Source organism: Aedes aegypti, chromosome 3 (genome assembly GCF_002204515.2).
Source record: "Aedes aegypti strain LVP_AGWG chromosome 3, AaegL5.0 Primary Assembly, whole genome shotgun sequence".
NCBI classification, from domain to species: Eukaryota; Metazoa; Arthropoda; class Insecta; order Diptera; family Culicidae; genus Aedes; species Aedes aegypti.
In genome coordinates, this window is record NC_035109.1 from 160159360 (window position 1) to 160186162 (window position 26803).

Consider the following 26803-nt stretch of genomic DNA (forward strand, 5'->3'; position numbering starts at 1 on the left):
GTGTCACGAACACGTGCACAAATTTGCTGGTTGAAAATACTGCCGTTTGATTTTGCTGGGAACAGCTGATTTTTGTTTACATTTTCAACCAGCAATCTTTAAGTAGTGTTGGTGACATGTAACGTGTATGTACACGAACGCAGAAACCACTATAATTTTCAGTTTTGAAAAGAAAAACTGCTTTTGAAGTTTCGATGAGGACGATGATTACGATGACGGATCGTTGAACGATAACTTACTAAACAACTTTGCCGAAGACGCCATTCTTCCAAATGGGCAGGATCCTGAAGTATCTGTCTGTAAAAACTGTCGAGTATTATTCGTAAGAAGATTCTTGAGGAATACATTTTGGTTTGGTGTCGATAGATATCTTTGTTGCAAAATAATAGCATATAAATCACAACTCTTGTACAAAGTACAAAAGCGCGACAGCCCGAAGGTTAACCGGAATAAAACATCTATCGTTCTTTTTACGGAAAGACGAAACCGCGATGGAATTCGACCTTTACGTCTTTTTGGCACTGAGAACTTTCTTGGATACCTCACATTGATTTCAGAGTCAAAAAAGCTTACATAGCTTGGGGCTTCAAACCCAAGTATATCAAATAGATTTACACAACAGTTGTTCGACTAATATTAGCATATGGATGTCTTGTGTGGTGGCAAAAGGGCGAAATGAAAACAATCCAATCAAAATTGGACCATCTCCAATGTGCTTGATGGCGATGTCTGATGCGTTTTCTACAACTCCCACAGCAGCGCTTGAGGCCCTTTTCCGACGTTGCGCCACTACACATACATCTCAAACAAGAAGCACTTTCTTGCTCTTACCGTTTATGGATACTGGATCTACTGGAGAAAAATCCAGTGAATCATAGATTTACACACACTTCGTTATTTCCACTTTTGGTGAATTTGTACAAAAGTGTCCTTGCTCCAAGTGATCTCACAATTGCTAGTTACTTTCCTTACAGGACGTATTGTTTAATAAACCTATTAAACTAACTATTAAACTATTTACCACACAATTCCCTTCACGGGAAGAGTGGACATCTGGCTATTTGGAAAGAAGTATATCAAACAATATACACCCGATTCTGTTTTTGCACGGGGGATGCGTACCGTGCAAAAAAGTTCAGCAGCGCGTAAAGAGCCTATGCATGCTATAAAACGTTTGACTTTTAATGTGCGCTCTGTTTTCAAGTTGCCCGTGAGAGAGAGCGAGACAGCACCAACACACGGCGCACAGTAAAAGTCATGAGAACAAAAGAATTTATGTCACGTACAGAGGCTCATGGGTAAAGTCATATGAGCCTATGCATGCTATAAAACGTTTGACTTTTACTGTGCGCCCTGTTTTCAAGTTGCCCGTGAGAGAGAGCGAGACAGCACCAACACACGGCGCACAGTAAAAGTCATGAGAACAAAAGAATGTATGTCACGTACAGAGGCTCATACTTCTGTTCAGATAGTCAGGCTGCTATAAAAGCTTTTGCTTCGGCCAACTCAAGGTCGAAGCTTGTTATCGCATATGAGCCTATGAGCCTGTGCATGCTATAAAACGTTTGACTTTTACTGTGCGCCCTGTTTTCAAGTTGCCCGTGAGAGAGAGCGAGACAGCACCAACACACGGCGCACAGTAAAAGTCATGAGAACAAAAGAATTTATGGCACGTACAGAGGCTCATGCATGCTATAAAATGTTTAATTTTTACTGCACGGAGAAATCTGACTACCCAAAAAATAAGTTCTTCAAACTCAAATTTGGGTAAACTGCATTTAGTTTTTACCCACGGTTGGGTTGTTTTGACTCTCTCGCAACAGCAATGTTGTCGAAAACAGAGAGAGGCGCACCGACCCAGCGTCGAAGTTCAATGGAATAAGCCAAATTTGGGTTCTTTCGAGTTTACCTAATGTTAGGTTGTTTTAACCCATCACGGAGAATTCGAAAGCTAACGCTGAGTAGATTTTTTTTTGCTCTTTGTTGTTTGTTTTGCCGCTGACAAATGGAAACAACCTAATGGTAGGTATATATCAGTTAACCCAAATTTGGGTTATCCCACGGAAGAGCCGAATTGCGTCAAAAGAAGTCATAGTTGGGTTGATTTGCGGCTCCGTGTGTGCGCTCTGCTTTCAAGTTGCCGGTGACAGGGTGGCCACCAAACATTCGTTTTGAAATTCCCGCTTTTTTCCCGGTTTTCCCTGTAGACATTTCAAAATTTTCCCGGTTTTTTATTGAGGGGCCCAAACGCAAACAGGTGACCCTTTGATCGGTTTTAGAGGTGAATATACTGAAAAAAAAATCTACTTCAAGCTTTTCAATGGCATTTTAAAGAGATTTTTACGACCAATCGAAAAAATAATATTATTCTTAGAAGATTGGCTTGTTTTTGGCTTCCATACAATCAGTATGGAATGAAAAATTGCTGAAAAAACTTAAAAGTCTATTTTCTCAGAACTAGGTCAATTATACCCGCCTTTGTCATCTAACCTGCTCAACTGTGTTATTCTATTCTTGGCACTTTTAATTCAATTTGACAGGGATTTGTTTTAAAAACTACTGTTGCTTGAGCTGTGTAAGGAAACTCGATTCCGTGATTTTAATCCCGTATTTATTCTTCGGAGATTAAAATTCTCCTGTAATTAATTCAATTATAAGTATTGCTTAGTTGTACAAATTTTATGTTACTTACGTTTGTAAGATTCCTGTAGCTATCTACGGGTTTGGATCTATTTCAATTTATGTGCTTCCAATTTCAATTCAATGGCTACAGTAAATAGTCGATATTAGGTTATAAGTATTCAAGTAATAGATTAATAAACTCAGTACCGTTTTAAGCGTTATCAGCACTATTAGATACACGTATTGGCCGTACAAATCTACGATCAAGGCTAACCTAAAATCAGACAATAGTGACTCGTGTTTAAGGTTTATACGAATTGGAATATCTCACCTATCCGTTATTCTAGTTTCTACAAATTTACTGGGATTAACTGATGGATAGCGAGTTCAAATTTACTATTAATTCACAATTATTAGCGATTTCAATAAATTCAATCCAGAGCACATCACGCATGCTATTGCTATGACATCTACACTCCTCTTGTCTCGTATCGATATGACAGGCTCCCACTCAGCTGTCAACGATCGCAGCAACCTTTACATCTTCGGGCAAAGTAATCGATTACGGGTCTGCGGTTAACGAGTTGTTGGACTGTGTGAGTTCTCGCGTAGGGTGTACGCAACACTCCCCCCCAGTACTTGGGCGTTGGTCCATGCTACTCATGTTTGTACGTATGTCCAACACTGCTAGTTTGGTCGCAGGCCTCTCATAAACTCCACCTGCGGTCTGAATTACGGCCGACCGAACTTGTCCATCTAATGAGGTTTTCACGGATATTACTCGTCCTTTTGGCCAACAATTTCTCGGAAAAGTAGAATCCACAATTACAACAATGTCTCCAACAGCAATTGGCTTACTTGGGCTGTACCACTTCGAACGACGAGCAATTTCTGGAGTATAGTCGTGTACCCATCGCTTCCAGAAGTAGTTGGCAAGTATTTCGGATGTTTTCCAGGACTGTCTCATCACCGTCGCGCAGTCTTGATACGGTACGAGTGGCTTCGAGCCATTAGAAGAGCCGACCAGAAAGTGATTAGGCGTTAATGCTGAAGACGACTCATCGTCGACAGGAACATGTGTCAGAGGTCTACTGTTCACAATGTTTTCTACTTTAATCATCATGTTTCTTAATACTTCGTCAGTCGGTGAACGTTTTGGTTTAATCTCCATCAATATCTTTTTAATGATTTGTATCATGCGCTCCCAGGCTCCTCCCATATGAGGACACACAGGCGGATTAAATTTCCACGATGTGGAAGGCGTTGTGAACTCTGAGATTAATTTTGAACTATCGACAAGAGCCAAGGCATCTTTGAGCTCCTTCGATGCGCCAACGAAATTCGTACCTCGATCGCTGATTATTTGTATCGGAGTTCCTCGTCTGGCAAAACAGTTTTGGAGAGCCATAATACATGAATCCGTGGATAGACTGTGAGCAATTTCAATGATGATTGCCCTGGTAGTTAAACAGGTCACCAGCACTCCCCAGCGTTTCTCCAACCGTCTGCCAACAACCACTTGATACGGTCCGAAATAGTCCACGCCTGAGTACGAGAAGGGTCGAACGTACGCCGCCAATCGTTCCTTTGGTAAATTTGCCATCATAGGAGGGCATGGCTTGGCTAGACGGATCTTACAACGCTGACACTCTCGACGAACTCTATTGCATTCAACGCGTAGTTTTGGTATGTAAAACTTCTTTCGAGCTTCATTGACGAATGTCTCATTGCATTGATGATGATATTTTTCATGTATATCTTGCAGTACTAACTTAGTTAGAGGATGACTACGAGGCAATACGATGGGAAATTGCGTATTCTCACCGGCGAAATCAGACACATCAATCCGACTGTGTATACGCATTACCCCAACGGTGTCAAGAGATGGACTTAATTTATACAACGCGCTTGTTTTCGGCAAAGCTGGTTTCTTCTGATCTTCTGATAATACTGCTATTTCGTGGCCATAACATTCCTTTTGAGTGCGTTTGTAGAGGTATGTCTCAGCCGCTTGTAATTCTTCGGTGGTTAGTGGTCCTAGCAGAGCTGGTTCAGCGTTCCTTTTGTGCTTGATATTTGCGGAGAATCGTAGAACCAAAGCTGAGATTCTACGGAGATGGATCCAACTGGAATAGTCCTCGGCTCTCAGGATATCACCACCTTCTTGAATGCTATGATGCAATAAATGCGTTCTTATCTCTTCCACGGTTTCTTGATTAAATGACGTAATTGGCCAGTCTTCTTTTGGCTTCGACAAGAACGGAGGTCCGGAAAACCATCGTGAACTCGCATCGAATCTAATTTGATCGTTCCATTTTGTTGCTTCATCGGCAACGTTGAATTTCCCAGACAACCACTGCCATTCAGACAGGTCTGTTTCATCCAATATTTCGCCAACTCGAAATGCGACGAACTGCGAATACTTTCGGTGGTCTGACTTTAGCCAGCACATAACGTCACGGGCATCAGTCCAAAAGTATCGCCGCGAGATCTTAATGGAGTGACCAAGTTCGATGCTTTTCGCTAGTCTTGAACCAATTACCGCTGCCTGGAGCTCAAGTCGGGGAATTGACACAAATTTGAGGGGTGCCACTCGACTTTTTGCACCTACTAGCGAGCAAGAGATTTGTTCACCTTCAGTGAATCGAAAATAGCAAACCGCGGCATATCCTAATTCGCTGGCATCTGCAAACGTATGTAGTTCCACAGTTCGTTGTGTCCCTTTCGAAGCCGACAAGTGATAACATCGAGGAATTCGAATAGACTCGGCCTCAGGAAGTAGCAGCAGCCAGTTGTTCCATTTTTCCACCTGTCTCTCGCCGATTTCATCGTCCCACGAAACGCCTTCCCGCCAGATTTCTTGAAAGAGTAGCTTCAACAGTACCATATAGTTCGATAACAGTCCAAGAGGGTCATACACTGACATCATCACACGCAAAATGTCACGTTTCGTAGGATGCTTCTGGCCAGTAAGCAGTTGCTGATTTCGCTCCGTCGATAGTTTGTAGCGAAACGTGTCCGTCTCGGTGTCCCACCACAAACCCAAAACCTTTTCTAATACAGTATCGTTGTTTCCATCAATGCTTTTCTCCGTCATTTCCGTACTGCCTAGTGCCTGAATGACGAGCCTTGAGTTTGAGATCCAATTTCTCATTGTAAATCCCCCTTGCTGGTGTATGTGGTGAACATTCTTGGCGAGTTGTATAGCCTCCTCTTCAGTGTCCACGCTCGCTAGCATGTCGTCAACATAATGGCCTTTCTCAATAACCTCTACTGCTTCTGGATATTCTGTTCTGAACCTTGCGGCGTTTTCTCTAACGATAAATTGAGCGCAGCTCGGTGAGCATTTGGCGCCAAAGGTCATGACCGTCACAACATACTCTCCGACCGTTCCATCTGCCTCACACCACAGAATTCGCTGGCACTGTTGATCATCTTCATTCATTTGAACGCGAAGAAACATCTCCGCGATATCCCCTGATATAGCTATTCGTTTTTCACGAAATCTGTATAACACGAAGGGCAACGGTGTTAACTGATCTGGGCCCTTCATTAAAACAGAGTTAAGAGAGGTTTCCCTTATGGTCGCAGCCGCATCCCAAACAATTCTGATTTTGTTCGGTTTATTGGGATTATACACGGGAAACATTGGTAAATACCAAATGCGGTCCATAGGTTTCCTTAATTCTTCCGGGGAAAGTTTTCGAACGTAGCCTTTCAACACGTATTCCTCCATCTTTGCTTTCAACGTTTCACTCAGTTTAGGATCCCGTTGCATTCTTTTCATCAAGCAGTTGTGGCGTCGTAGTGCCATAGACTTGTTGTCGGGAAGTCTGATGTTGTCATACTTCCATAGCAATCCGGTACAGTATCTACCATTTTCGAATTTTGTCACTGAACGCATTTTCTCAGCAGCATATTCGTCTTCTTTTGATAGTAGCAGCCTTTCAGGCTTAGATACGCCAAGGCCTTCTAGCGCGAAATAATCTTTAACTACGGAATTGAGTTCCACATCCGCTTCTGTGATGTGATGACACACGTGAAAGCTATGCGGAATAGTTGTGGATGTTGCTTGGCCACCTGCGGAACACGTTCCAAATACCATCCATCCTAATCTCGTCCTGGCTGCTATGGGATCGTGTTCCTCTCCTTCTCGACTTTCCATGGGATTTACAATTCGAGCGTTGTTCATACCAATCAAAATTCGTGGTTGAACGTTTGAGTACGAATCTATTGGCAATCCTCGTAGATGATCATGTTTCTTCGACAGCTCTTCAAACGATAACGTCTGACTGGGTAGCTTCAGCTCTTTAACTGTATAAACTTCACTGAGCCGGTGTGTCCTCTCTTCGTCGAATGACCCGGAAATATCCAAAGCAACTATTGTTGCAGAATCTTCATAGCGACAAGCGTCGCCAGTCCATCGAAGGCATAATGGATGGCTTTGTCCTTTTAGTTGCAATTTCGAAGCAAGACTCTCTTCCAGCAGCGTTACCGATGATCCGAGATCTAAGAAAGCGTAAGTTCGAATCTTTACATCTTGATTACGGAGTGTGACTGGGATGTACTGAAACAGTACGGTTTTGTTGTCACCGCGATGTGTATTGCAAGTATGTCTAGCATCATTCTGGTTGCCTATAGTGTTGCTAGCTTCAGGACTACTCACGGCCGAGATTGCACTAGTCGTTGCTGGTCGTTTATCTTTAGAGTCATTATGCAGCAGTCTGTGATGCTTGAAAGTGCATCCATGTTTACCACACACCTTAGTAACTCTACATGGTCCCTGGTGTTTTGCGAGACAGCAACGACACAGTTTGTACTCTCTGAGTAAATTCCATCGGGAAGGATGATCCAGTATCAGGAAATGCTTACATTCTTCAACGTTTTCGCATGCTCCTTGACAGATGATGCATTTACTCGAACTGGCGATCGTATTTGCTTCGTAGTTGCTTGGTTTTATTACGGTCTCACTATGCGCGTTTAAGAATGCGTCATCCTTCCGTACTCGTCGTGATTTCTCAGGTTCCACTTGAATTTGTGGTATGGTAACCGTGCTGGCTGCTTCAGCGAGCGTGTAAAGCCACGTGCTGAACTCCGTTAGAGTAACGCGGAACAATCCCTGACGATGAGTCGCCCAATTCAACCGGATCATAGGAGGAAGGCGATCTACAAGGCTTTGTAGAAGAGAGATATTGCACAAATGTTCATCCAGATTGCAGTTTTGAACAGTCGCTACCATATTCCTCACGGCTATAGCAAAATCAATCAATGTGCTCAATCTGTCGGATTTTGGTGCGGGTAGAGCATGAATTTTCTGAATGAGAGAATGAACAATGATTTCCGGTCGACCAAAGAGCATTTTGAGGGTGGCCATTACGCTTTCGAGGTTTGCTGGATGCAGGAGCTGACAACGTACTGCTTCGAGAGCCTTCCCTTTCAAGCATTTCTGCAACCGCATCATGTTTTCTTCCGGAGTGTACCCACATATACGAGTTGAACTCTCAAAGGTACCAAAAAATAGTGGCCATTGTTCCGGGTCGCCGTTATACTCTGGCAGGTCCTTAGACACGGCTTGACGAGCAGCGATTTGACTCCTGTTGAGCACCACAGACTCATTTCCGACTCCTGACGCTTGCAATGGAATAGCGTGTGGGAAATCTTGGTTCGGGCGGTTGTGTACCGGTGAAGGCTGGGTAGCGAAACAAATGTCGCCGCGCAATGGTCTATGCGAGCATCCAGGATTCTGCACCGGAGAAGAGTGGTACTGCGGGTTCGGAAGTATTGAAGTGGGTGGTACGCCTACAGTTGTCATCCGTGGTTGATGAGCCGAAAATAAATGACACTGCGCTGCCGAATTCGTCGTGTTCTCATGATAAGGAACTGACGAAATATTGTTTGTTGCCGAAACGGGATTACGATCCATTAGTAACTGATACCGTTCCACAAGATGCTTCATTTCGAGTGCTTGCTCTTCTTCTAGGAAGCGAAGGCGCAGTTCGGCGGGTAGCTGCGATACAAGACTCTGGCGAGCGGCTTCTGCTGATACCGAAGTAGAAGATGTAGGGTGTACTGGTTGGGCATAGGGAATTGATGTAGCATATGCAGGTATTGTCGACGGGGCAGTTGTGATTACCGGGTCCGTCAACGGTATCGATATATAGCTTGTATAAGTACGCGTTGAATCGTATACACTATTTGAAGACGACGGCTGCAAAAGAGGTTGATGCATTGTTAGAGCACTGATCGGTGCCGAGTAGTGTACACTTGATTCTCCTGATGTGTTTTGGGTCACTGACGTTACTGCTGGCAGCATTCCAGTGACGGTTGGTGGTGTAACATGGCTTGTTGGCGGGGCTAAGGGCGTGGTTCCGACTGGACGAGAGATTCTGGCGTCATGGCATCTTTGGCAGCTCCAGTCGTAATCCGCAATAGCTTCAGTAACGCCTACACAAGCAAAATGGTACCACCTATGGCACTCGTCACAGCTAACCATTTGGCTGGTGTCTGGTTGCCCACACATCAGGCAGCTCTGCTCCAAGCTGCTCTCATCGTGTCCTTGAGATGATCGCTGCATTGTGGATCCAGTTCACCCGCAAACGAGAATTTTAAAGTGTTGCTTGAGCTGTGTAAGGAAACTCGATTCCGTGATTTTAATCCCGTATTTATTCTTCGGAGATTAAAATTCTCCTGTAATTAATTCAATTATAAGTATTGCTTAGTTGTACAAATTTTATGTTACTTACGTTTGTAAGATTCCTGTAGCTATCTACGGGTTTGGATCTATTTCAATTTATGTGCTTCCAATTTCAATTCAATGGCTACAGTAAATAGTCGATATTAGGTTATAAGTATTCAAGTAATAGATTAATAAACTCAGTACCGTTTTAAGCGTTATCAGCACTATTAGATACACGTATTGGCCGTACAAATCTACGATCAAGGCTAACCTAAAATCAGACAATAGTGACTCGTGTTTAAGGTTTATACGAATTGGAATATCTCACCTATCCGTTATTCTAGTTTCTACAAATTTACTGGGATTAACTGATGGATAGCGAGTTCAAATTTACTATTAATTCACAATTATTAGCGATTTCAATAAATTCAATCCAGAGCACATCACGCATGCTATTGCTATGACATCTACACTCCTCTTGTCTCGTATCGATATGACAGGCTCCCACTCAGCTGTCAACGATCGCAGCAACCTTTACATCTTCGGGCAAAGTAATCGATTACGGGTCTGCGGTTAACGAGTTGTTGGACTGTGTGAGTTCTCGCGTAGGGTGTACGCAACAACTACCATGCCCATGTTTATGAACAACTAGTTGTCCCTGCAAACGTTGTATTGCTAAGTAGGCCGTACAGCAGAATTGAAAAAAAATCCCACAGTTTGTGTCAAATTTGCATTACCGTGGTGAATCAAAATCCGGACGGTACCAATATCCGGACACTCTGAATATATTCATTGAAACAATGTGAAATTTAATGTTAAAGTGCCCGTATTTTACTATATTTGGTAATTCAAAGAACATACAACATTTTAACATCATTTTTAATCTAGTTATCATTGCCACATAATTGATAGAACACAAAAACAAATACCTTGCTTCAGTGAGCCGTCATATTTTTGCCACGAAAGTTCTTTCGGTAGAAGTGTTGACAGACTCAGCATCATTGTTTGACTAGTTATAATGTGTTTTATTTTTATAGTGTGTAAAGTCATTTGAAGATAAATATACCCTGAATGAAAGTTGAGTATTCCAATGACTTGCCAGCCATGGAATATGGTGTAAATGTGTAATTTGTGCTGAAGAAGAATATGTCCGGGATTATGATCAAGTGTTTGAAATCCGGACATTATATTTTACCAACTTGTTTTCGTCGTATGAGTCAATTTTAAAAAGTGAAACATGTAGGAAAACTTCAACGATTCCTACAGAAGTCATTATGAGTGAAATACAAAACGAATTATGTGGAAAAATTGCATGAATCTAGTGTTGCTGCAGTTTAGGCCACAAGCGATGCAGTGCAGGTAATCGAAATGCATGGTTTAGCTATGCTCTGCTCTTCAAAGCATTGTAAGACAAATGAATGACCCAAATTCAATAATATGGGTTATGGAATTAAATTGGAACATGATTTTGATGAGTTTTATGTGAATAATCTTGAGCAATCACACTTGTCCGGATTTTGATACAAGAGTGTCCGGATTTAAAGACACATTCGCTTTAGACCGGATTTAAAGACAAGACATGTCTTACTATTTCAACGATTTTCATATTATAATGGTAACTTTCATTGGAAAGTTAACTACTTTTACAATGATCTGGTATGACATTACTTGTAAAACAATAAAATATTTATCGCACTGCAATAAATCATATTCGAAATAGGTTTCAAACATTTGTAGCTGCTTAGGTGTCTCGGAGGATTTTGAGAAATATTATTTCACACAAACACGACGGAGCCCTTCAGTACAACAAAAGTGAAACAATTGTTCAAATCGGTCGTCCCGTTGTCAAGCCAACTCGTGACATAAAAACATCATTCAATTTCAATTTATATAGATATGCTCCTTTTGTGCATCTTACTACAATATTCAAAAGAATTTCAATTCATAATCTTTCATTTTCTTATCTTCATAGAAATTAAGATTTTACTAAAGCAAATAAGTTTAAGGTAGGGATGGAACAAAGCCACACATGTTGAAGCATATATCTCACCTTACTTATCCAACTTTTAGTCGATTAGATAACGAATGACACATTAGAAGTTCTTATGAATGCAGCATTGTTTTCAAGAACATTGATTTATTTAACCTTCCATTCGTCGCGCGGTTTGCCACCTTCAGAACCATCACGCTACTGTTGTGAACGAAAAGCGAGGTTTTTTAACAGTGTTTTACAAAATACAACAGCGCGACGACTTAAGTGTTAAAACAACTAAAGAAAATTTTGAGTGCTTAAACCGCCTGCAAGACATTTTGAAACTCTGATTCAAAACTTTGAGTCAGATAAGTTAGAGAAAAATTCAAGTCAATAGTAAGAGAACAAATGAGTAAAGTGAAACCACGTGAAACAGTTGTAAAAAAAATAGTGTATTGTTTAAAAGTTACTTGTGTGAAATTACACATGCTCAATGGCAATATCATCAACCGTAACAACTGTTTACGACTCATTTTGGTGAATTTGTAAATTTAGAACTAAAAGATGTTCGTTCCAAATGACTTTCCCGATAATCATCTAAAATTCCCGGGTTTTCCCGTCTTTTTCCCGATGGATTCGAATTCCCGTCTTTTTCCCGATGGATTCAAATTCCCGTCTTTTTCCCGCTTTTCCCGTTTTTCCCGGTTTGGTGGCCACCCTGCGGTGAGAGAGAGAGAGCGAGACAGCACCAACACGCGGCAGTAAAAGTCATGAGAACAAAAGAATTTAGGGCAAGTACAGAGGCTCATGTAACTGTCCAGTTTTTGCGCAAATGCGAAGCCAATCACTTGGTAAACACTTATTAAGTGAAACTGAATTCAGACGCCTGAATCTTCAGGACATTCTGTTATTCTTAACCCGCTAAGGTAATGAGCTATAGGCTCTCTTTACGATTGCAGTGTCCCATCGTGGTATCGCTGTTCGAACCCATCGTGGTATAAAGCTACATGCTCTCATTTCGCTTATGCGATTTTCCCTCTAGGCCTTTCCATTTGAAGTTTAAAATCAGCTGATCTAGAAGTACTTTGACAGTTCTTCTACGAAAATGACAGGCCCGTGTTAGCACCGGTCCTCCACCGATATAAACAAATGCATAGACGGACTTGTCAAATGAAAAGGCCTCTTCAAGGGACCCCACTCCTATTTCCTTCCATCCTACCTACCCATCTCGCGATTCATGGACGGTTGGTAGTAAACATAATAACCTATCTAACCTATCAAAATTTGAAAAATAAAAAATGATCGTTTTTTCCGATCAAAGCTAAACATTAAATCGATCGATCACTATCAGAAAGCGAGCCTGTTTGCGGCAGCCATTAGCCATTAGACTATCCTGCTTTTAAAAAGCCAGATAGTCTGGATAAATTTAGGAAAAACTAGTGACTTATTTTGTCTGTATACCTTGTGTTTAAATTGTGTGTTTATTTAAAAATTCTTAAAAACTCTAATTTTGACATACTGTATCAATGAAACTACAAAAGACAACTACTTATATTCCAGAAATACCTCAATAAAAGTGTTTATTATGTGAAGACAAATCTGTCATAAAACAGTCAGTTTTTCGATTATTGGCCACCTGATCACCCATAGTGCTATGATCTGTAAAGAAATTATGAATATTTTTCTACAATTATTCAAGAATATTGTAATAATTGGATTGATGAATTTGCGTCCACAATTTGTCCAATTTTTGTTTTTCGTTCTATTGATTTAAAAAATTATAAGATTCCTGAACCTTATATTTTTTCAATTCCTTCATTAGTATAATTTCAATCATTACATTAATTTCTTATGTTTTAGTGTTCTGTTTTAAGCAACACTATCATTCTTATTTTGTAAAACTAAATTAACATTTTGTTAACAACATTTTTTATAAAAAAAAACGATTTCAAACACGTAAATCCAACGCACGAAACATTTGTTTTACAACTGTAACTACAACTCAATTTAAATTAAATAATTGGCTAAATACAGCCTATGGTAATTCAGAAAAGTTTTAACCCGAAAAAATGCTAGATCGGCGGGATTGGAACTTGCGTTTCTGAACATGATATTACTGAATAGCTGCGTGTCTACCGCTTCGATTATTGCGAACCCATAAGGTGGATATTGAACGAAATTGCCACACCAGGAATATTCAAGGGCACAAATCTAGAGTATCAAAAAGCAATTCTTGCTGAAAATTTGATCGATAGTTTGCTAGCTGGTGGTGACGAATCGATAAAATTTGAAACTCACTGCTGAGATAACGATTGTCATAATGACTATGCTGTTTTTGTGTCATTGTTCACTGTCGCCTCAGATAGGAAGAAACCGTTTAAGAATGTGCAATGTCACGGAAAAGATAAATACAATCATTAGGGAAGGTGATGCAAAAACGTTAAAAAACATAACGATGTCGAAACGCTTAGTTAAAGGTGCTATCCGGTAAGATGTGGTAAAAAACTATCTCGGACCCCATAAGTAGAAGCAATAGTTTGATACGCTAGAGTACCGATGCATGGTCTAAGTCAGTATAGTTCAATTAGGCCAAATCTAAATGAGAGACGCGGTTTTGAAAGTTTAATGTTTGTCACATTCTCTTCAAAAAGTATAAATTGTGGTATCTTTTTCTAAAGAGGCTCTTTGCAAAATGGTAAAGAATTATAAAACAACTACTCTATTGTTTCTCAATAGTAATGAAGTGGAACGACATGCACTACTTAAACAAATGACACGGGTATAGCTAAGTATGCTGTTTCGCTCAAGAAAAGTAAAGAAATTCCTTGACTGAATGGGTCAAGAAATTTCCTAAAGAGAGTCCCATTTGAAATGACATTAGAAATTCCGAAAAGCGATGGATGTCATATTTGAATCTTCCCTTTTGAGAATTTAGGGTATTCAATCAAGAATAATGTTTGTTCGACATTTAATTACAATGTGCTATATTGTATACTATTGGTTTATTCCATTCACTGAATGATACGTTTTTATCCGGGAATCTTTACAGAATGAACAACTCCTATAAACATTAATATTATTGGCGTAGGAACAGGGGAGGGGCAGGTAACCTGGGCCCCTTCAGAGGGAACCAGCCCCTCCCCCAGAATTTTGGATAACAAATTTGAAGTATTGTTTTCATGATTCTAACGTGAAAAATATTTCTTAATCGATTAGCATGACTCTTATTATTGACAAAAAACTGATCAGTAGTACTAAAGGAATTTCTTAGAAAATAAACAGTGGGAATTTTTGGTAAAAAGGATTAATCTATTTTTTTTAAGAATTTCAGTCTTGCTCAGTTGGATGGCACAAATTTACCATGGTGTGAATAAGTCCATCAAAATAAACTACAGTTTTTATTCCAACAATATTTTTTTTTCTTTGCTTCCGCTTAATTTTTTTTAAGTAAATTAGCATAAATAAACTGATGGCTTAAGCTCTAAACTACATTTTTTCCAAGGAAACTTATTATGGTTCAAACTCTTAAGAATTCAAACAGATTTGTAACAAAATTTTTGAAGCCACCATTCGATATTCCTTTAAGAATTGTAGTATAATCAAATTACTCAAGGAATATCAAAGGGTAGCTTTAGAACTTTTGGCACAATTCTCTTGGAAATAAGTAAAGAAATATTGTGAGATCCGTTGAAGATTTCTATGCAAATCTCCTGAACAACCATTCCTTATATATCCATTTTTTCCATAAAAGTATGTACCCGTATTCAACTAAAAAAAATACTACCTTTCAATACTTCGAAGCTTTTCTTAGCTATTCCTTCAAAAAATCATTGGTTGTCAAATCTTATACTGAGATTATTCGCTGAAAGTTCAATAGAAATTCCTCAGTGAATTGCTACAAATCGTATTCTCAAAAATTTAACTACAAATTCTTTCGCAAAGTTCATCAAAAGTCCATCAGAAAAATTTCTATGATGCATCACAAATTGCGTCAGATATTTTTCTATGACTTTTTTGAGAAAATTCTGCTTCAATAGATTATAAGAATTATTTACGAAAAGTGTTGTCAAAATGCTTTCGAGTCTTTGAAAATGGCATAGTTTTGTTTATGAAATTAGCATAGGGATGGTTCACAAATTATGTCACGCTATATTTCAACTCAACCTATCTCCCCCCCCCCCCACTCCTTTGTCACGGTGTTTTGAATGAGTCCTCCGAAAATGTGTAAGGCTTGTCACTCGTGGCTTGACCCCCTCCCCCCTTAGAGCGTGACGTAATTTGTGCATGACCCCATACCAGTAAAGGAATCTGTGGAAAAAAATTTAGCAAAAAAAACTGATAACGGGCAAGGGATTTATTAAGATATTCATAAAGGAAAGATATTCTTTGAAACATACCTTTGGAAATAGTTATATCCACAGACAAACAGACGTCACACTCCACAGTGGTTCCATTCGTTCTACGAAGCGATCATAAATCATATTACTCAATATCCGATGGTAAATACTATCAGAAATTGTCAAATTAATTATTTTTGACTGTTGAAACTCCATCGAGGTTGATGTCGTTATTGATATCACTTCAAAAATTCTGATTAGGATGCGGAGATCATATTGCGAGTGCTCTGTTATATGAATTATTATATGTGCATAAAACCGACTCTACAATTATCTCTCTTTCTGTGTCCAAGATTAACAATAGATTTAATATTCTATTGATAAGTACCATGAAACCTATACATTGAAAGCAATATATCAGGATTATTATTTTCCAACTTGAGAAGATTCCCCGCACAGAGTCGCTTTACATGCTCATAATCCTATTTTTGGTAAGTGATCTTAAAAACTAAATAACACCTTTCTAAGTGCCGAAGATGTACGTATCAAATAAATTCTTGAAATACTTATTAATTGATAATGCCAATTTCACACCAAATCTCTACCAAAACCAAATATCGAACATGTCACTTAATGAAATTATCCTTACGTTTCAAATACTAAGAACTAGGAAATAACTAATGATTTATTTGTTAATATTTTGTTGCTTTCTAATATTTCTTTTATGCTCACATTTTGTTAGCACTGGATATATAGATACTAGAAAGTTGCTGAATATCTTGTTGCTCGAAATAATTACAACAACAAGTTCATGTCATTCCTCCGACACTTTGGGAAGTCATGCCATATTTATTAGAAAGGCGTTTGTACCAATACTAATTTAACAGGATTTTATTATATCAGCGCCCTCACTAAGACTACTTATTAAATCAATATACAATGTTGCAAGTGCATTTATATCGAATTGAAGTATGAGTATTGAAAATTTCATTATTTTGTATATTTATTCCAGTTAGCTATAAATATACTGGTATGTCATAAATTCTTTGGATATTTTTACCATTGCCTTTATTCGTAACAAACTAACAACTTTGAAGGCACCCTGCTAACTTATTTGCAAATATTTGCAGCTAGAACCTTCACAGTTAATTTTCCAACTTAAACATGATCATTTGGTGGCAGAATTTTGATTAAATGTGATTAAGAACATATTCAAAAACGTACTTTAAATAAAGTGATGTAGTTACAAAGTGAGTATATTTCTATTCTCATTACTCACATCAATACTGACTCCTAGATGTCAAATAACACTCTAAAGTGTATCGGAAGTGATAGATATTTCGATTTATGACCTATGGTCGGTACCACTGTGCACTCTCATGCTTGTCCATCGACCGCCTTTTCAACGGTCGATTCGAAAATATTGTAGGTGGCCAATCCGCCACTAGCAGCGCTCGCATCGATTTTAGCATTGGGCGTATATGTCCTCGTGACTATGATTATGTTCGAGATTTTCTCTAAGTGTTACGTCTGTTTGTCTGTGGTTTTATCGATTATTTGTAGAATTCCATATTGATTGAATTCTTGTGCAATTTCAAGGCTGAATTCATAGAAACTAACTGACTTCTGGGGAATCCAGAAGTCATGGAATGAATTCTGCTTGATTTCAGGAGTAATTTCTAAAGAAAATTTTGGTGAAACTTCTTAAAAATTTGTTTTATTTTGTTCATTCAAGATTCAGTATAGTTTAATTTTAGTTACCCTGTAATCTGTTGTTTCCACCTGTTTCACTAAATGTTTCTCCTTCTTTCGTACAAAAATCTTTTCATACTCCAAAAAGCAACACTTGCAAGAATCTAAAGATAAAAAATAATTTCTATGAGTTTTGAAAAATTACAGAATTTTCATACATATGATTCCTGGTTTCTGAAAGTCTATCAGGAATTCCGCAACAAATGTTCAAAGTAATGCAAAGAAATTTTCCAAGATTTCAATTCACTAAAATCTTACATTACGAATTTTACCATAAGACAACTTTGTAAATTATTCAAAACAATTTCAATTTTTGATCATGTAGGAATCGAAAAAAATGGCGGGTGTTTCAGCCTACATATCAAAAAGGTTGAGATTTTACAGGGTGTCTACTCATTTACAGAAATAGAATTCCCTGATATTTCCAGGTTTTTCCAGGTTCTGGAAAATAATTCCAGGTTCAAGAAATTCTTTATAATCCATAAGTGTTTGATGAATTTTTCATATTAGATGATTAAACATTTATTTTCAAAGATAGGAGTTTGGCTTTGAAACACTTAAAAAAAAGTCTAACGAAAAGTATTTTCAATTAATTAACCCTCTAATACCCAAATTTTTGTTTTCGATCTAAATATAATTTTTCGTTATCTAAAATCATTCTAAACACGGTTTGGGCAATGATTTATTTTTCTTCGCAAATTTATGAATTTTGGTTTTTGATTTTTATTATTTTTATTTTTGAACATCCCTATTCTTTTCAATTTTTTCTTGAAGCCTCTTCTGGTTACTGATTTTTGACAATAATAAAAATTAGAATTTTTACTATACTTTTGAAAATATGATTTTTTCAATTTTTTTCTGGAACATTTTTTATTTTCCGTGTAACTAACGGAAAAACAGATTTGTAATCATTTCAATACCATCAGGCTCTTCTTCTGTGATAGGTTGATCGTAGAAAAATATAAAAGGTACGATTTTTTATAATACACGTTAAATGAATCCCAGGCATTTGAAGGTTATATAAGAATACAATTTTTCAAACAATTTTCAATAATACAAAAAAGTTTCAAAAATCATAAAAAACTTTTCTTATATGCATGTTATGAGTCAAGGTTTAAGCCAAAAATAAAATCGTTTTAATTTCCGAGCTACGAAAAAATACACAAAATTCCAAAGTGTACCCCGTCTAAAGGCGGGATTGGGTATTAGAGGGTTAAAAGAATATCTGTTTGTTTTACGTGTGTAGACAACTCAAAAAAATTGGTTATTTTGTAATAATTCCACGAAAACCAAGAATTATTATCAAATGATCTGAAAGTGCCTGTCAGATATTAAAAACGATCTCTTTGAAATTAAGAAAAAAAAAGACTTCCCTAAGATGGTATTCAGTTTTATGAACATCAAAAACGTACTCGTGCCGTTACGATTGCTCGTTGTGCTGTAAATTATATTCACATATTACACGGATAATATTTCCAGGAGTATGATTTGTGATGTTTAGCGAATTCTGTGAGTAATTCTGCCAAGAATTTCGTTTTAGATATCTTCATGAACTCGATCAGGAATTTATCTAAGGATCAGGAATCCGTCCAATAATCGTTTCATGATTCAAGGAATCTAAAAGTTGTCCAAAAATTTTATTTAGATCATCTTCAATAATTCTAACCTCCTTCAGAAATTCCGCCAAGTTTTTTGATAAAGTATTTAAAGATCAAGTGATGTCTCCAGGAAAGGATCAAAGAAATTTGTCAAATTTATTGTAGAAAATTTTGAGAAATCCACAAGGAATGTCGAAATTCTGGATTCTTGATGAAGCACTTTCTAGGATTCTCCTCATAAATTGCTAAAATAACTGAAAAAAAAATTTCAATATCTGAATAAAGTCTTAGAGTCTTGTTTTTGAAGAAATTCGGAAAGGAAATAGTTTTAATAATTACTATAGTGTTAACTGGTGATGAAGTTGAGAAAAATCCATTGAGACTTGAAAATTTCATTTGAAAAATTATTCAAGAAATGGAACCGCAGGAATCATATTTGATGAAATGATGGATAAATGCCGAGAAAATTTCTCGAGAAATTTTATAAGAAATCCCAAGTTAAATGTATCAAGAAATCCTTGGAAAAGTTTATAAGTTTTTAACTCCGATTTCACCGAACAATGCCTGAAGGATTTTTGGAGCAATTCCTGAGTGTAATCGTGAAGAAATTTAAAAAAGGGTCCTTATAAAAATGCTCAGAATAAATGAAAAAAAAATGGCGTAGAAATTATTAAAGTGTTTCTTGGAAAAATGTCGAAACATTTTTTTTTTTTCAAAACTCTGAAATAAATCTTAATGAAAGAGCTCCTGTAGGATCCGTGCGAAATTTTCTAGTAGTTACAAAAAATCAGTGGGAAAACATCTGGAGGACATCATGAGATAAACGCTAGGTTTTTTTTCAGGATAATCTCTGTGAAAATTACTGCAAGTTTTTTTTAAACTCTGGAATAAACCTTTGTGGAAGCGGTTGAAAGCTTTAGCAAATCTGGGCCAAATTCTTAAGAAATTCTTCTAAGCATCCATTGAAAAATTGTTGGTAGCATTCCTGGAAGAATTCCAGAAGAAATCACTGGAAAAATTACTAGAATTCCTGAAGCATTCCTCGGGATCTGAGAAAAATATCATTAAGAGCTTGTGGAATAATCGTATAATAGTCTTTGTATGTTTCTCTTGAGTCTCTAGAATTTTGCACCAGGATTTACTGCAAGCAGATTAAATGTGAGTTTAGTGGCCATTTTGATTAAAATAGAGACTTTAGAGACCTTAACCAAAAATAGAGACTTGCATTAAAATAATGACCAAGACTATAAAAAAATCTGCTAACCTTCAAAATATAGTATTTTTGTACTTTTTTTTCTCCTTACCTACAAAGTTTATTATTTTTATATAACAAACGAAATTTTTTTTTTGAAAAAAAATGGAATGATTTCAACTAGGTTTCATATGCTCATGAATGAAACCCAACTAGAACTGTACTAGCCTTTATCAACTTGGCAATCCTAAATTTTGCTTCATTGCCTAGACATTAGGGTGCGTCTTATTTTTCAAAAGTTCTCAAAACCAAAATTTCGTGATCTCTACTAATTTCAAATTACATTAAAAGAGAAACCTCAAAATTTGAGCCAAAAATATTAACATTTAAATGTGGTGCAAGCGTTTTGAAGGTGAATTTTCGGGTTATAAAATATTACCTTCAGTGAAGTAAACATAACTTTGTTATTTATCAACCGACTTTAAAACTTTTAGCATCATTACCTTCAAAATTAAATTTATGAAAACCTTGTAGAACACCAAATTTCTCTTGAATCAAAACAAGTTTTAGTTAAAAGTAATTTATTCCAAATTTTTCCTCCCTTTACTAAAAATTTCAATTTTGTTTGACCATAACTTCATGATTACTCAACCGATTTCAAATCTTTTTACATGCTTTTGAATCTAATTCAATTGTTTTCAAACCTTTCATTAAAAATGTCTTGACCAAGTTATGCAGCGAAAACTGCACAAAAACATGATTTTTTAACGAAAAATGCCAGTTTTTTCAAATTTTTGCCAGTTAAATATAATCTCTAAAGCTGAAACTAGTATTTCTCATTTGTTAAACCTTTAAAAATTGCTGCAAAGTCAATTTTTAAACAATTTTGAAACAAACATATGGCTGCGTATGTTAAAAAATATATGCAGTATTCAACTCGTAGTTAAAGCAAGATGCTCTATATCTTTAAGTTTTATAGAAAAAAAATCAATTTCCGGCAAAAATTAATAAATAATCCAAAGATATTTGATTTTTTCATTGAAAAATCATGTTTTTGGGTAGTTTTTGTTGAACCATTTTTTAGAAAAATGTGTAGTGTGAACAGTTTGAAAACAACTAAATTTACTTTGAAAACATTTAAACATATTCGGAATCGATTGAGTATTTATGAAGTTATGGTCGAATAAAAATTATATTTTTAGTTAAATGAGGAAAAATTTGGATTAAAATATTTTTAACTTAGACTATTTTAGATTTTAAATAAATTTTGTGTTCTACAAAGTTTTTATAAATTTAATTCGGAAGATAATGGTGCTGAAAGTTGCAAAATTGGTCGAAAAATAACAAAGTTATGTTTACTTCACTGAAGGTCATTTTTTATAACTTGAAAATTCACCTTCAAAACGCTTGCGCCACCTTTAAATGTTAATATTTTTGGCTCAGATTTTGAGGTTTCTCTTATAATGTGATTTGAATTCAGTAGAGTACACGAATTTTTGGTTTTGAGAGGTTTTGAAGAATAAGCCGCGTCCTACTGCACATGTTTATGTTGAATAAATAAAAATCGTTAAAAGGACTAAACATGTCAACTAGCGTTTTGATAGCGGCGCAGCCGAAAATTTTTTGATTGAAAAGATCACGACATATTCTACCATGCACTATTGCTTCAAAATAATTTCCCTGAGTGTAGCCAAAATTCCCTGAGAATTCCAGGTTTTTTCCAGGTTGAATAAAATTCCCTGATAATTCCAGGTTTTCCAGGTTTTTCCAGGTAGTAGACACCCTGTTTTAATATTTTCTTCTTATTTTTTATGACCATAATGCATTCCATTATTTTGCAGTTTCAGATGTTATGTAATGATTCATTACACAACTCAAAATAGTTGCGCAAGGAAAAGGCGTTGCGTAATATTCATTACGTAACTGATTTCAGATGCGCAATGACTACCCCAGCACCCGCACTGCATAACTTAGTGCAGGAAAGTAGGCCGTTTCATGACAGATTGGCGTGATGAAAAACAGCCTATTACGATGGGAAATTGCAAAAAAAAATATTTCAGTAGGTTTTTAGGGTTTATCATTGCATAATAGTAGCATTTCTAACTGTAGCTCGCTTTGTTTCAATTCGCATCACTTCACTCCATTTTACTGTAAAATAATTCGATATGGCACTTTTAGATTCTCAAGATTGGAATTTTTAAATACCTACTACCTATATTGTATCCCAAAAATATACTTGAAGGAATTACGAACTCGGCGCTCGTTTAGGTCTCCTGAATTTTGAGTGCAATTGTGTTCCAAATTGTGTGCGAAATTTCAAATAATTACTAAGCAAAATTTAACAAAAAGACTAACAATAATCCACAGTAAGCATTGCAAATTACGAAACTATTTCTATTAGATGATACAGAAATAGAGAATTAAAGTCGTGGGAAAGAAAGGGTTAACACTGTTAAATCAAATGTTTAATGAACGAGACTATGGATTACAGGAATACATAGATATGTGAATCTACAACGATTATACAATTCTTTTTAATAGGAATATTCGGAAAACGCATGCCGTTTGCCAGCTGTATTTTCTGGTACATATTACTAGAAAGTGATAATGACCTTCACGACGCGCCATATCCCCTACTAATAATGCTTTTTGCCTTGATAGAAGATCTGCAGAACGATTGGCATGATGAGCAACTTTCAAGGGCACCGAAGGTCACGTCCTGTGATGAACGATGGCCAAAGCGGCTTTTATGCCGACTCAGATTCCGAAGAGATCGCTAAATAAACGTGGACCTGCGTCCACACACAAACAAGTACGCTCTTATCAGCTGAGTTATCACCGTGTAACGAGATGACTTACCTTTTGTTCATTGGTAACTCCCAACATTTTGCCTTTGCACTTGTGTGAACACTTCCTGCCTTGACCGATACTAGCCGAAAACTGTTTAGATTGAATGACAACTAAATATGCTCAGGAGAAGTGGCGCCTTCTTAGGAGACGCGACGGGATTTTTATCAAACTAGATATATATCACATGGGATTCCTTGCAATTAGGGTCTATTTGATGTCAGGTAAAACTAACATCTAGCACAATCAAATTTAACACATTTTACGACAAAAACTATTCACATAATCACTATAATATTTTAATATTATCGGTAAAAATTAATTTCCGGACATTATCACTTCAGCGGAGCGATGTTTACTTTTTTTTGTTTATCGAAATCGAATTGTCATTTACGTTTTCTTTTGTCACGCGTTTTGTATCAAAATAAGAGCGCAACTTTTTTGTGTTTTATCGTGTTTAGATTGTGCTACAAGTAAGGCCAGTATGCAGTGGCCAACCGGAAAAATTGGAAATTCGCGATTACGAAGCTGCTGATGTTTCCTTTTTATGCTAGACGGGGACTACGACAGGGCGATGGACTTTCGTACCTGTTGTTCAATATTGCGCTTGTTGGTGTCATACGGAGAGCTGGACTTAACAGTCGAGGCAAGATTTTCATCCGGACAATTTGTTTGCTTCGCGGACGACATGGATATTATTGGGCAGAAAATTTGAAAAGGTGGCAGATTTGTTCACCCGCCTGAAACGCGAAGCAACAAGAGACGGGCTAAGGGCTCATTCACAAATTTCATAATGCTAAAGGGGGTGGCTGGGTATCGTCGCAATGTTACGGCTCAAACAAAATTTGAAAAATATTCATTCAGCTTTTTAAAACCGCTAATGGCTGCCGCAAGCAGACTCGACATGTCCAACACGCTAATAAGATTAAATTTAGTTTTGATATTGTTTGATCAAGATTTGTTCTTCACAGTACCCGAGATAACAGTTTTCTGAATACAGTCGAAGCTCGTTATAACGACAACTTTTATAGCGACAATAGCTCCACAGACAAACAGACGTCACACTCTCAACATTGGCCATCGACCACCTTTTTAACGGTCGGTTCAAAAATATGGTAGGTGGCCGATTCAGCACGCGCAGCGCTCGCATCGTTTTTTTTTCGTGTTTGACGTTTGCACACTACCGCCATCTTTTGGCCTATAGGCCAAACACACCGATTTTAGCATTGGGCGTACATGTCCTCGTGACTATGATTTTGATCGACATTTGTTCTAAGTGTTACGTCTGTTTGTCTGTGATAGCTCTCTATAGCGACATTTTTCGGTCCCTTGAAACATTTTTAGGTGTTATATCTATTCCCCATAACGACTTTTCTTTATTACGGCGGTCCCTTGCGATGTCGTTATAACAAGCTTCGACTGTATATATGGTTTAAAAAAATCTCACATTGACATTAGTTTTCCAGGCCTTAGTCAACGAGATTCGAACGTCATAAATCTATGAATTCATAAACCATTACCAGCTTACATTTTGCTTTAGGCAATAAATTACAAAAAACGCCCGAAGATCGAACACCGCATCGCAACCTGATGATAGTTAAATCACGCATGACACATGTACCGACGAATTAATGAACAAGTTAGCATTGCTTTTTCTTTACGAGTGATTGCATTTCATTGACGATTCAGAACGATTTTAAAACAATCTTCATCATCGACTGAGAAAAAGCAGTGCTGACGTGTCCATTTTTTACATTCTTCGAAGCTCACGGTGGTGCTCTTGGCTCAGCCACAGCGGATTTACAAATATTATTTCTAATTTCCTATTTTTTTACAGTTTATTTTCGTAAGATAAATTGTAACTTTTAACGGGATTAAATTTAAGACATAGTTGTCATGTTCTGGAAATGTAAAATCCTTAAGGCCCAAACGCAATGAAAGCGGAACGGCAACGGAAAGCGGAACCGGTCCGCCAGGATGAACTATAACATGCTAGTCGACTCAGTGTTGGTTCACTTTCATTCGTTGACAGCTCAGTCGAGATGATGTGATTCATGCTGGCGAACCGGTTCCGCATTCCGTTGCCGTTCCGCTATCATTGCGTTTGGGCCTTTATCCTTTATACAGGTATGTTTTTAAGAGAGAACATTCCCCAAATATAGTGATTTTTCAAGAACCTCGAAGCAAAAACCTCAACCAAGCTATGTTAAAACCTGCTCCAATCATAAAATTGTGTTCGACAAAAGTTCGTACAAGGGGTCATACACAAATTACGTCACACTCCAAGGGGGGGGGAGGGGGTCAAGCCAAGCGTGACAAGCCTTACAAAATTTTTTAAGGACTCATACAAAAAACGTGACAAAGGTAGGGGAAGGGGGTCCAAAAAGTCGAAATTTAGCGTGACATAATTTGTGTACCATCCCCAATTGAACCAACTACTATTCAGAGGTACTGCCAAAAGTCGAAAACAAAACAGATCAATCTCAAAGTTTGAGCAATCGACACTCAATGGTATAGTCAATAGAAAATATTACCAAGTGATTTTGAGAACATGAGTTTTTGAGGTTTTGTCCGGCCATGCGCAACTGTGCGACCGTTAAAAAGGTTGTCGATGGACTATGATGAGAGTGTTACGTCTGTTTGTCTGTGCTACAATTTTAGTCGTCTAAAATGCGAAGGCGCATCATCAGTGGAAGTCGTGTCTACGATGGGCTCCAGAAAAAACTACGGTCAAGATAGATTCACCCCGCACCAAATGTACGATGTACAAAACGCTCATAAGACCGGTAGTCCTCTACGGGCATGAGCCGTGAACTATACTCGAGGAGGACTTGCAAGCTCTTGAGGTTTTCTAACGCCGAGTGTTAAGGATGATCTTCGGCGGCATGCAGGAGAATGGTGTGTGTACCATGATGAAAGAGCAACAGAGGTAGCATTTTTTTTAAAGACGTCACCATGCACGAATCCGAAGAACAACAAAGTGGAGACGCGGAGGAACAGCTGATCAAAATTTACCACAACGTGGAGATAATTTCATAGGGGTAAAGGGGGTAGCTAAAAAATCGGAGGAAGATAAATTGTAAAGGGGGGGTGGGGTGGTGTTAAACTAGTTTGCCGCCAGTTTTTCGTTATTTTTCAATGGTTAGGGGCTTCAAAACATATGGGTTCTTCGGAAGAGTTTGTCCAGTAAATTAAAATGCTTATGAGTAAATATTTTGTTTCACGGAAATGCTCTATTGCGCCCATAACAAGTGCGATTAGAAATGCGGGATTACATCGGATCAATTTGGTATCTTCATCGTACTTATTCAGCATGAGATGACGAATAAATGCGGTGAAGCAACCAGACCGATTCGATATACACCCGATTTTGTTTTTGCACGGGGGATGCGTACCGTGCAAAAACAGTTTCAGTTCAAAATTTCAAAAACCGTGCAAAAAAGTAACACCATTTCCCGACGTTTCATGCAAAAATAAGGTTTTGGCGGAAAAAATGTATGGAAACTTGTTTTGCAATATCCGTGCAAAAACAGAATCGGGTGTAATGCCACAGTTCTATTTGCGATTTCGCACTTCCTGGATGAAATATACAATACAAAAACAATAAACCGTATTGTAACAGTACCATTCAAAACATTGGGAAATAACAATACGATTACAGTACAACATATTGTAATAATTGTTAGCAATGCAATTTATATTATATCCCAATTCAATAATATTTCCGAACACTTTCTAATCCTGAATTTTGTAAACCGTTAATGTAAAATAAATCAAACGAGGCATGTTTTGGACTTCACTTTCATA

General features: G+C 37.6%; 1 protein-coding gene and 2 long non-coding RNA genes across 3 annotated transcripts in view; all 3 read right to left on the reverse strand.

Annotated features, from left to right (window-relative positions):
* The window catches only part of LOC5566725 (UTP--glucose-1-phosphate uridylyltransferase), a 58218-nt gene extending 34860 nt beyond the window's left edge, over nucleotides 1-23358 (reverse strand). The window contains exon 1 of the mRNA XM_021853958.1: nucleotides 23009-23358. Within this exon, the coding sequence (XP_021709650.1) occupies nucleotides 23009-23035 (27 nt within the window). The 5' untranslated portion in view covers nucleotides 23036-23358. The remainder of the gene's footprint in view (nucleotides 1-23008) is intronic.
* On the reverse strand, nucleotides 2626-3301 carry LOC110679425. The gene is made up of 2 exons (XR_002502480.1): nucleotides 2830-3301; nucleotides 2626-2767 (listed from the first exon to the last, which is right to left on the reverse strand). It is a non-coding gene; the product is annotated as an uncharacterized LOC110679425 (long non-coding RNA).
* LOC110679424 lies at nucleotides 9299-10051 on the reverse strand. Its single transcript, XR_002502479.1, has 2 exons — nucleotides 9503-10051; nucleotides 9299-9440 (listed from the first exon to the last, which is right to left on the reverse strand). It is a non-coding gene; the product is annotated as an uncharacterized LOC110679424 (long non-coding RNA).
* Nucleotides 23359-26803: the final 3445 nt, after the last annotated feature.